This window comes from Pungitius pungitius, chromosome 15 (genome assembly GCF_949316345.1).
Source record: "Pungitius pungitius chromosome 15, fPunPun2.1, whole genome shotgun sequence".
Lineage (NCBI taxonomy): Eukaryota > Metazoa > Chordata > Actinopteri > Perciformes > Gasterosteidae > Pungitius > Pungitius pungitius.
In genome coordinates this window covers 18,577,110-18,588,582 of record NC_084914.1, presented here as the reverse complement: position 1 = coordinate 18,588,582, position 11,473 = coordinate 18,577,110, and the positions used below count along the sequence as shown (strand labels likewise).

Here is an 11,473-nt window from a genome sequence, read left to right as displayed (position 1 = left end):
ACACAGTGGCACAGTGGCACCTGCCCATCAGTAACATCACACACTGTAGTCACAGCTAGAGGAGCAATACTGGGGTTATTAAGTGTCTTGCCGAAGGACACATAACCATGCGGGTTAGCCGGGCCTGGGATCAAACCGCCAACCCTTTGATTGGAGGATGGCCGCACGTGTCACGTGTGAAAATATTTAAACTAACAAACTCTTTCCTCTACATTGATGTTTACAATCATCCACTATGGAGGAGTATTGTTAAGCGTTTTCCTGATACCAGTGCTAAAACGATACATTTAAAACATACTGCTTGGCTTAAAGAGTGCCTGAACCAATACTATACTAAGCTCCTTGAGTGTCTAGATCACATGTGTCAAACTCATGGCCCGCGAATGAATTATCTTTGGCCCGCATGATCAAATCTATTTACCGTTGGAGCTGACCCGTCGTTATATCGCACGCATCACCATAATACTACAAATCCCACAATGCATTCTCCGTCTCGCATTCGCGGGCCCGCGAAAGCGAAGGCCTCACAGTCTGTATTACAAACCACTTGTGTCAACTTTCGTTGTGTACCTTATCATGCCTTTTACCGTAAAAACCATACCAACAACTTTTTACTCCGCTAATTCTTTTTGTGGTTTTTCCCATAAAATGAAAATACGAAGCGTAGCCGCTAAACCGGAAGTACGTAGATTTTCACAGTAAGAATCGACGCAACCGTCTATAATGAAATCAGTTATCTGGGTAACAAGAGGAGAAAAGTTTATTAACGGATATAAATAAATAATCCTGGTCTGATGGGATGTGTTAGCAGCAGTAGTTGACTACACTGCTGCTCTTGGCTCTGATATTTATTGTCCACGTATTGTTTTGTTTCAGTGAGCAGAGCAGAGACAGTTTAAGGAGATCGCAGAGTAAACGTGTTCGCATCTCCACCAGTGTCCGGCTGCCCGTCCAGAGCGGTCCGCCACTGGAGTGCGTACGTCCCAACGTCAGCGAACCGTCGGTCGGACCGCCAGCGCCACAGCCCCCCCCCGTCAGCCGTTCGCGGTGTTACGCCTGCTCCCTAGAAGGGAGGGGACTGCTGACACGCCGCTGCTCAAGGTCCAAGTGTGTCACCAACCAGGGCCTGTGGGGGTCGTGGTGCAAGCAGGACACAAACCGTTTTTACCGTGTATTGGTTATTTATTTGATTTCTACTTACACGGATTACAGGGAGAAGGGCTGGACAAGACCAAAACAACGAAACAAACAAAAATACACAGGCTTGGTCCTATCTACTAGTGCTGTAGCTTTAGCACGCTAACCAAAAATACAGGAGGTGGTCTGCCCAGGTCTAAGCTAGTGTTTCTAGACAGAGACTCACTGCGGGATGATGTATGCCCATGGGCCTCTAGTCTAGCCACAACGGCTCCCTTCCCCCTGGGATGAAAAGGAAAACAAAAAGAACACTGTCATTAGTACAGAAAAAAATAGATCTAATATATATATGAAGAATGGATACAAGAAAAAAAAGAACTAAAACACCCACAGAACAGTAAATTCCAAACCACACTGACAAAAAAACAACTTTCTGACCATACAATAGTACATGTCAAGGCAGAGCCAGCGAGCGAGACCTGGGGCCTCAAGACTGTGGCCTTTTGAGCTCCAAACCAGGTGCAGCCACTAACGATCCTGGGTCCGCAGCCAATCAGGGGGGGGGGTGGTAAATCCTGTCAATTAAGAGGAGACACACACACACAAGCAACTTCAACAACAAATGCACATACACACATACAAGGCCCTGCTGTGGAACACAGGGCCGTAACACGCCCCCCCCCCCACAACAGCTGCAAAACCCCAGCTTGTACATGTACAGTACAATTTTCCGCTTTACCCTGTTAGGATATTCCTTATCCACCCGAGTTGGTTGATAGAAGAATCCACTGCAGGAAATTAGTTAAAAAGTTTAACATTTATTTAGAAGAGAAAAAGTTGTACATGAGCAATTCTCCGCAGATATATCTGGAGACAATGAAATACGCATCGCAAGCAAATCCCTTCCAAAGTCCGCCTGCCTTCTGGCACTGACCTGTTTTAATCCCTCTGGTGCCCTTGAACGTTGGTTCAACCCAGTTCATCCTTCTGTAACAAACGCCTTCCCCGAACAATGAGTGTCTGGTACTCTCTCCTGCAGCCTTCGGCCTTGCCCTGAAAATGGGTTCAAACTGGCTCTCCCTTCGGTCGCAGGTGTGTTATCTCAGATACAATTTTATCTTCATTTTTCCTGTGCTCTCTTTTCCACCATTCACATTGTCTGCCTTATAAGGACCGATCCGGTCACGCCATCTGTCCTACAAGCGGACATCTATTCTACAAGCTAAAAAGTAAATACAAGAAGACACACACAGAGAACCCCACATCCCACAATTTCCCCCTTTTGATCTCTTACAGAGATCACCCTAACTAATGGAGTAAGTCTGCCGGGTCGACCTCCTCCTCTAAGTCCTCTCCGCCCTTCAATACTGATGGAGGAGGGCCTCCCCCCGGACCTTTAAACCTCTTACCTTACGCCACGCCCTGTCTTTTCGTGTCTGACTTTGAGAAGGGACCCCCAAGTGTTGGTTCTGTCGCTTACTGTGGCTCGCTCCCTTTCCACCAGATTTCACAAACAACTCACAGAAAGATATACCCCAAAACAACCCAAGCTATATAGTATCAACACTGTAATAACACTCAAACAAACAAGGTGGAACCTGTGACAGCTAAGTATATAAGAGCTAATGCAATAACAACCGTTACCCCCCCCCCCCCCCATAGCAATTATGGAAATATTAAGCGTACTCAACATTCTCTATTTCAACTAAACTAACTGCGGAGAATTGAGAAAGATAGAACAGAGGAGAGGAGAGGATAGCATTGTGCATTTCTTCGTCGCTGGTCTTCTTCTTTCGTTGTAGACAGTCAACACAGAACACCATGCACTGGGTGTCTGTCGGTCACTGCCCGCCGAGAGCACGTCCGGGCACTATCCAGCGCCCAGTTCCGTCTCTTTCTGCTGCGTTGTCAGGATGTCCTGAAGAGTGCGACCCGGTTCGTCCGCAGGGGCGCACTGGCTCCAGTGGTACCAGGTGTCCCCTTTTCCTCTCAGCCTCACAGCGTGTGAGGTTCTCTCCTCCACCTGGTATGGTCCTGTCCACCGTGGCTCCGACCACTTCCTCTTAATGACCCTCAGGAGGACCCAGGCTGTTGTGTGGGGATCAGGGGTGTTCTGCCCTCCGGTTCTGTCTTGCACCTGGACCGCAAAATCTGAAACGAGAGCTCGTAGTTCGTTATAATGACTTGCATACTCACCTGTTGGTGTCTCCGGGTCAGGCTGGAGCTTCAAGCCTGCGCTTGGTCCGGGAAACTGTCTTCCAGTGGTCAGCTCGTATGGGGTGAAACCTGTACCCTGATTGACTGAGCTTCTGATGGCCATTAATGCAAGTGGGAGGGCTTGAACCCAGGTTAAATTTGTCTGTGCACAGATTTTAGCCAATTTTTGTTTTAAGTTTTGGTTCATGCGTTCTACTTTCCCTTGGGATTGGGGGTGATATACTGTACCAAAAGCATGTTTCAGACCCAACATTCTCTCCACTTCTTGTAGGTCATGATTTTTGAAGTGTGTGCCGTTGTCAGACCTGACTTTCTCAGGGAACCCATGTCTTGGTATGTAATGGTTTATCAAACATTTGATAACAGATTTACTGTCCTCTTTTTTTGTGGGCCACGCCTCTGGCCAGCCGGTCAAGGCGTCCACGCATACCAGGAGATACCTTTTACCTTCGCATCGGGTGATCATGTCAGTGTAGTCGATGACTATTTCCCGTCCCGGCACCAATGTCAACGGAAACACCCCCATCTCCGGCTTCACCGTCGGTTTTGGGTTAAACGTGATGCATATTTTACAGGTCTTAACATATTCACGTGTCATGTCTGCCAAAAACGGATGCCACCAGTGACAAAGATTCCTATTCATCTGTTTGTGTCCCACATGTGCCATCCCGTGTGCCTCCTGCAAACACCTGTTTCTGATTTCAGGTGGTAGCACTGGACGACCGTCCGGGGACCTCCAGAGGCCTCCAGCCTCCGTAGCCCCTCTTTGTTTCCACACCGTTTTCTCCTGTGGAGACGCCCCCTTTTGGGCTTCTGCAATTTGCTCCTCATTAAGTTGTGGCCCCAACTGTCCCTCTTCTTCTGCATTTACCATTTGGAGCCCCATTTGATACCCTGCAGCCTGTTTTGCAGCTTGATCTGCTGCCTGGTTTCCCTTTGCCACCGTGCTGTTGGACTGCTCGTGTCCTTTACACTTTATAATGGCCACTGTGCTTGGTAGAGCCAAGGCTGCCGCCAAGTCTTTCATTTCTGGTTCGTGTTTAATCGGTTTTCCTCCAGCCGTCAGAAAACCTGCTCTTAACCACTGCCCCAGCTCCACGTGAGCTGCTCCTACCGCATAAGCCGAGTCAGTATATATGTTTACTGCCTTCCCTTCTGCCAGCTGTAGCGCTCTTATCAGCTCTCTCTCTGTGCTGACTGTTGACCCTGAATTCTCCCCGCTTCCAGAACCTCTGTTCCTGCCCCATTACTTCTGACTACCGCGTATCCGGACTGCAACCCATGTTGTGGATGTCTGAAGCAGCTGCCATCAGTGAACAATTGCCAATCAAAGTGTGTCAGTGGTGTGCTTTTTAAGTCGGTTCGTGCTTTTGCTTCCAGCTCCACCTTGTACTCACATTGGTGTGGTTTCCCCTCTCTCATGTGATCAGCCATGTTGATGCCTTCATGTGTGAAGGTGAGGTTTGGAGCTTCTAACAGCTTGCTCAGCCTTCTTTGTCTTAGTGACGTCATCGTGAAAGTTTGTGAGTTTACATAAGCTACTATGCTGTGTGTTGTTAGCACGTGTAGTGGGTGGCCCATGACTATGTGTGCTGTTTTCATTAATAGCTTTGCAACCCCTGCTGCGTGTTGTGTGCATTCATGGTGTCGTTTTTCCATGTTGTCCATCATGGCACTGATATACAGAAGCACCTTCCTTTTACCCTCCCCCTTTTTCTGAAACAAAACCCCATTTACTACCCCTGTTGTTTCAGAAACGTCCAGGTAAAACGGCGCGCTGTAATCTGGAACTGCAAGGTCTGCGGCCTGCGCCAGCTCTGTTTTTAGTGTAATAAATGCCTCCTCCGCCTCTTGGTCCCAATCGAGTTCAGCAGTGAGGTTCCTCATCCCCTTCTCGTTTACCTTTGCACGTAGAATCTGAGTGAGATTTGAATAACGCGGAATGAATTGTCTGCTGAACCCCGTGAGTCCTAGGAAGGAAAGCATTTCCTTTACATTCTGTGGACGCGAATGGTGGAGAATACTGGACCTGTGCGCGGCTGAGAGCCCTGAGCCGCTTCCTGACAGCACTCTCCCCAGAAACGAAACCTTCCGCCTGGCGACCTGCAACTTTGACTTACTGACCTTGAAACCGGTCGTGGCCAACCAGCGTAAGATGGTGTCTGTTGCTTCCACACAGGATTCAGCTGAAGTGGATGCGAGGAGGATATCGTCGACGTATTGGATCAGCGTCGTGCCCTCTGGGAGCGGACAACCTGTCAATGCTTGTTTTAACACTTGATTGAAAATACCAGGTGAAAGAGCAAATCCTTGCGGTAGCCGAGTATAACGTAGTTGCTTGTTCCCATATGTGAATGAGAATACATCCCGCAAGTTTTCCTGTAGTGGTATGCAAAAGAACGCGTTTACCAAATCAATGCACGTGAACCATTGTTGTTGTGGTGTTAGACTAGTCAACGCAGTGTATGGGTTCGGGACGGGTACCGTTGTCGTTACCAGCATGTCGTTTATCTTTCTGAGATCATGTGCCATGCGATATTTACCAGTTGCTGCCTTTTCTACCGGAAGAATGGGCGTGTTCCAGGCGGACTGAGAGGGCTCCAGTACTCCTGATTTAATGAGTCCCTCTATAGTGTCCCTGATCCCCTCTGCCGCGGCTGGCTTGTGAGGGTATTGGGACTGCCAAAAGGGGGGTCGCTTTTGAATTTCAAACGTTACTGGTTTACATGTGTTACAAAAACCTACGTCAGTCGGGCCTTCGGACCAGAGGTAGTCTGGAAGTTTCTCAAGAAGGATAGCTGTGTGGGGATGGTCGGTCTTCTCCCTTCCGTGGTCTCTGGACACCTGTTCGTGCGTTAAAATGACAGTGTTATTCGCTTTCCCTGAAATTCTGTACATCTTAGCGGAAGGAGAAAAACAAACATCAGGCAGTTGAGTGCACACCCAGTCATCTAGCAGCACTGCTCGTTTAGTCATTGGACCCAAGTCTTTAGCCTGATGTTTGGGATGCAGAGCCAGCGATACATGTGGCACCGCCTCTTGGCTCATTAAATACCATTTCAATTGATCAGGAGAGAGGATAACAGCTGTGGCTACCCCTTCTGGGCCCACATAGAGGTTTTGGGACGTCACCTCCCACTCAGTGCTCTCTAAGTGCCCCATAAATTCATCCCAGTAGCAATCATCCCCTTGTCTATCATAGAACAATGTTACATGAGGCGGGTCAGGAGGAGAAACATACGGATCAAGAAGAGTTATCCAAGGCTTCCACTTTTGGTAAAGAGCCATCACCCCTGGGATGTCAGGACACTCAGGCTTTAGGAGGCCCCAGTAAATGTCTGCGCACTGTTGTTGTTGCAGTGGCTGCATCACCCACTGGCCATTAGTCTGTCCATTGTCATTGCAATGCAACACAGTTCCATCCAGCAATGTGACACTCAGTCCGTCCGGGCCGCACAAGATTGAAGCCCCTGTTTTGATGAGAAGATCCCTTCCCATAAGATTCACTGGAACTTGAGGTGAGACAACAAAAGAGTGAGTCAATGTCTGATTTCCCACTTTCACCGGTAGGGGGACTGTTATAGGCAGTTTCTGTGACACCCCGGAGAATCCCATAACGCTGACACTGTCTTTGGACATAGCAGACGAGCCCGCTGCTTGTATGGTGGAGTATGTGGCCCCAGTGTCAACGAGAAACGGCAGTTGTTGTTGCAGTACCGTGAGTGACAGCATGGGGTCTGCCCTGCCCCTGCTGTCGGAGTCTCCCATCGGGGTGTGTCACTGAGAGGCATCCGCCTCATAGCCCCAGTCCTCCAGTGCAGGGTATTGTCCCCTAGGTGGCGCAGCATGTGGATTGGGGGCCCAAGCCCCCCGAGACGGGACACCCCTGCCCCTCCCCTGTCTCTTCTTTTTGCTAGGACACTCCATGCGCCAGTGCCCCTCCATACCACAGTTGAAACAAGCGTCTCTCCCTTGGTAGCCGCCTCTTTCTCCTCCCCCACCGTATGATCCTCTCCGACCAGCGCCACCCCTGTAATTACTTCTGTAACCTCCCCGATAACCGCCCCCTCGGTTTGGGCCCCACCCCTGGGCTGTCCCATACGACGTCTCCTCCCATGGTGGGAGTGGATACAAATCTGGGGCGTTACCTTCAGCTGGGGCAGCCTGGACTGTCATCTGTCGCTCGTCTTTCCCTTTCTGCTTCTTGTCGCTCACTTCCTGTTTGACCTTAGTGAGCTGAAGCCTAAGAAGCTGAGCCTGTAATTCTTTTAGCTGCTTCTCTTCCCCTGTCGCTTCCTCAGTCGCGTCCTGTAAATGGTGCAGTAAATGTCTTTCCCACACAGCAGATTCACTTCCTGGCAAGTCTGGATTAGTGATCATTTTAGCTTTTACCCCCTCTGGTACTCCCTCCAGCACCGCCTGTCTGAACCATTCTCTCTGTATGCCCTCCGTTCCCGGATGATGGCTAGTGCTTTTTACCCAGGTCTCTTTACATTCGTCCAAATACGCGCGCGGGGTTTTCTTCGCGTCCCATGGTAATTTCGGTATTTTAGTCGACATTAGAAGTGGCCATTTCTCGCGCATTGCGTCCCCGATCTCCGTCGCGAAATACAAAAATCTGTCGTCATCGGCTTGTCGGGTCACCCCCGCTCTGTTTTCCACGTCCGCTAAATCATGTGCGGTCATGCATCTGGCTGCTACAGCCCTAAAGTCGCCGAGCGCCAGCGTGTGTCCGTTAGTAAGCGTATCGAGTTGTTTTAGCCACTTATCTCCCCCTTCAGATGGTGCAGGCATTTGCGCGACTAGAGCGGACACGTCTCCCAGTGACCACGGCTTGTATTTATTAACCCCTCAAGAAGACATGAATAACGGATACATTTTTCCCGGTTCCCCGTGAATCTCTGGGTCGCTGTTATCCCCGCATTCCCCGTTTTGCTCCTCCTGAGCCGAGGCAGAGCCTTTTTTTCCTCTCTCCCCCATGTCTGGTGATTCCCCGTATCTCAATTGTGTTTTCACCCGCTCATTCGCCCCGGCTAAATACTTTCCCTTATCCGCCTTATTTCTCCGCTGCACTTCTGAGCTGTCCCTTCTCCCCGGAGTGCGTGAGTCCGTCCATTCTTTAAACCCCTCCCGATTTTGACGCGCTTCGAAAGGCCGGCTTTCCCCCGTTACCTCGTTGCCCCGACAACCCCGCAGTGGTACACTTTCTTCAACTTCCAACTCTCCCCCCGTTATATTTAATACAGGATACAACCCAGCAGGTGCAGAAGCCGAATTCACACCGTTTATTTCAACATCGTATGCCGGTGGTCTTTCCTCATTACACCGTTCCTGGTTATTTCTCCCCACGGCTTTACTTTTTATCCAGTACGAAAACAATGCGGACCTCATGTCCTCCACATCCTCCATCTCTTTACGAAGTTTTCCTTTTTTCAACACACTCGCCTTCTCGCGTTTCGACTCAAGCTCCTTCTTTTCTTCTCTACAATCTCTCTCCTTCTCCCACAAAATCTGCGCCAGTGACAGCCTGTCTGCCAAACTAACGCCTTTCTTTTCTAACAACTTTCTCACCGCGCGTTCCGTGCGCTCCACAGCCTCATGCTTCTTTTTCCCGGTGGTTTCTCCACCCACCGCCACCAACAACAGCCTCAGCTGGTCGTTTATTATTTTCCATCGATACCCCGGCGCTGGCCCCCAGCCGCCGTCAACAGTTTCCCGATCATATTCATCTTCCATTCCAACAACAGTTCCCAGTTATATCGCTTTAACCCGCTCGGACAGCTGGTCACCTCAGTGTGACACAGTAAATGTTCTCCGCAGCTCCAGCAAGCTTCCCCGTTTGTTCTGAGAACTTATGTTATACTTCCAGAATTCTTTTATTGTAACGAAGGTTTATTTTAACCCTTCGAAATCAATGCATTATAACGGAAGTTTATCTTAACCTTCCGAGAATCAATGTATTACAACGGAAGTTTATCTTAACCTTCCGAGAATCAATGTATTACACCGAAAGTTTATGTTAACCTCTCGGACAGTCTATGTTCTCAGTTTCCCCTTTTTTTTTCTTTTTTTTTTACTCTCCTGCTTGCTTGCACCCACACACACACACACACACACACACACGAGCTGCTCAGAGACTGCAGCCCAGGATTTAAGGAGCTTTTACTCCTAGGGACTCCAACCCTGGGATTCGGGGGTCCTCAAATCCCCAGGACTCCAACCTAGCTACTTCAGCCCTCGTCAGGGTCTGATGGGGTTGCCAAACCAAAGACCAGTTTTCGGGGGTCCTCAAATCCCCAGGACACTCACCTAGCGACTTCAGCCCTCGTCAGGGTCTGATGGGGTTGCCAAACCAAAGACCAGTTTTCGGGGGTCCTCAAATCCCCAGGACACTCACCTAGCGACTTCAGCCCTCGTCAGGAACTGATGGGGTTGCCAAACCAAAGACAGGATTCAAAATCCTTTTATTTGTGTCAGATCATTGATCCCTTGGTACTCGCCGGTACCCACCAAACCCAATAGGATCCCTGATCCTTTAATTTGTGTCGGATAGAAGATCCCTTGGTACTCGCCGGTACCTACTAAACCCAATAGTACTCGCCGGTACCTACTAAACCCAATAGGATCCCTGATCCTTTAATTTGTGTCGGATAGAAGATCCCTTGGTACTCGCCGGTACCTACTAAACCCAATAGTACTCGCCGGTACTATTGTTGTGCACTTTTACCGGTTTCCTTAATATTAACTTTAGCGAATTGCTCATGTATCAATTTGGTTCCTTCACCACCAATCCACAGCGTACTCCTTATTTTAGATTAATCAATATGCAGAATTAGTAACAGGTTTCTGCTTACCTTGTTTTGAGGCCGGCCTGGGAGTACGCAGTGTTCAGCAGGTGAAAGCTCTTGGACCGAATTCCCCCTGCAGGAAAACTCCTATCCCGGACGAGCCCCCAAAATTGTTAGGATATTCCTTATCCACCCGAGTTGGTTGATAGAAGAATCCACTGCAGGAAATTAGTTAAAAAGTTTAACATTTATTTAGAAGAGAAAAAGTTGTACATGAGCAATTCTCCGCAGATATATCTGGAGACAATGAAATACGCATCGCAAGCAAATCCCTTCCAAAGTCCGCCTGCCTTCTGGCACTGACCTGTTTTAATCCCTCTGGTGCCCTTGAACGTTGGTTCAACCCAGTTCATCCTTCTGTAACAAACGCCTTCCCCGAACAATGAGTGTCTGGTACTCTCTCCTGCAGCCTTCGGCCTTGCCCTGAAAATGGGTTCAAACTGGCTCTCCCTTCGGTCGCAGGTGTGTTATCTCAGATACAATTTTATCTTCATTTTTCCTGTGCTCTCTTTTCCACCATTCACATTGTCTGCCTTATAAGGACCGATCCGGTCACGCCATCTGTCCTACAAGCGGACATCTATTCTACAAGCTAAAAAGTAAATACAAGAAGACACACACAGAGAACCCCACATCCCACAACCCTCACTGGTAAGCCCGGGATAGAGTGTCAGCTACCACGTTTGCAGACCCCTTTACGTGTGATATGGCCAAGTTGTCCCCCTGCATGATCAGAGCCCACCGCATGAGGCGGCGGTTCTGGTTGTACATTTGCCTAAGAAAGGTAAGAGGGTTATGGTCAGTGAAGACCATAACAGGGACGTTACTTGAGCCAACGTAGACTTCGAAGAACTGGAGTGCCAAAAGTAAGGCAAGCGTCTCTTGCTCAATTGTCGAATACCGTTTTTGACACGGGCTGAACTTTTTGGAAAAGAAGCTAATTGGACGATCCACACCATCGTCACCCTCCTGTAGTAGGACTGCACCTGCCCCCACGATACAGGCATCAATTTCTAGTTTAAATGGTTTGTCGAAGTCGGGGGCAGCTAAAACCGGAGCGTTGCATAGCAATGCTTTCGCTGACTCAAACGCGGAGGTACACTCTGGTGACCACTTGAAAGTTACTTTCGGGCTCAGCAAGGATGTCAGGGGGGATACTACGGTTGAGAAGTTCCTGCAGAATGTTCTGTAGTATCCCACCATTCCCAGAAAACGTCGCAGCTGCCGGCGAGTGTTCGGAGTGGGAAAGTTAGCTATTGCCTCAACCTTGC

At 49.2% G+C, this 11,473-nt stretch overlaps 1 protein-coding gene across 7 annotated transcripts; it reads right to left on the bottom strand.

Moving 5' to 3' along the window:
• Window positions 1-1,939: 1,939 nt before the first annotated feature.
• On the bottom strand, window positions 1,940-10,839 carry LOC134105129 (uncharacterized). Of its 7 annotated transcripts, none has more exons than XR_009942449.1 (4): window positions 10,507-10,839; window positions 7,503-10,360; window positions 6,100-6,198; window positions 1,940-3,288 (listed from the first exon to the last, which is right to left on the bottom strand). XR_009942449.1 is itself a non-coding variant. In XM_062557645.1 (2 exons), exons 1-2 carry the CDS (start codon window positions 10,553-10,555, stop codon window positions 3,008-3,010), a joined length of 330 nt encoding a protein of 109 aa, XP_062413629.1. In that variant the 5' UTR covers window positions 10,556-10,839; the 3' UTR covers window positions 1,940-3,007. The 7 variants fall into 7 exon arrangements, 3 of the variants coding, with proteins under 3 accessions (XP_062413629.1, XP_062413627.1, XP_062413628.1); XR_009942450.1 differs by having other exon boundaries at window positions 10,209-10,360; XR_009942451.1 differs by lacking the exon at window positions 6,100-6,198 and having other exon boundaries at window positions 10,209-10,360.
• Window positions 10,840-11,473: the final 634 nt, after the last annotated feature.

What these genes read in the sequence shown, in the direction of transcription:
- LOC134105129 (XM_062557643.1), bottom strand. Translation starts at nt 8,148, where the DNA reads ATGCCTGCACCATCTGAAGGGGGAGATAAGTGGCTAAAACAACTCGAT.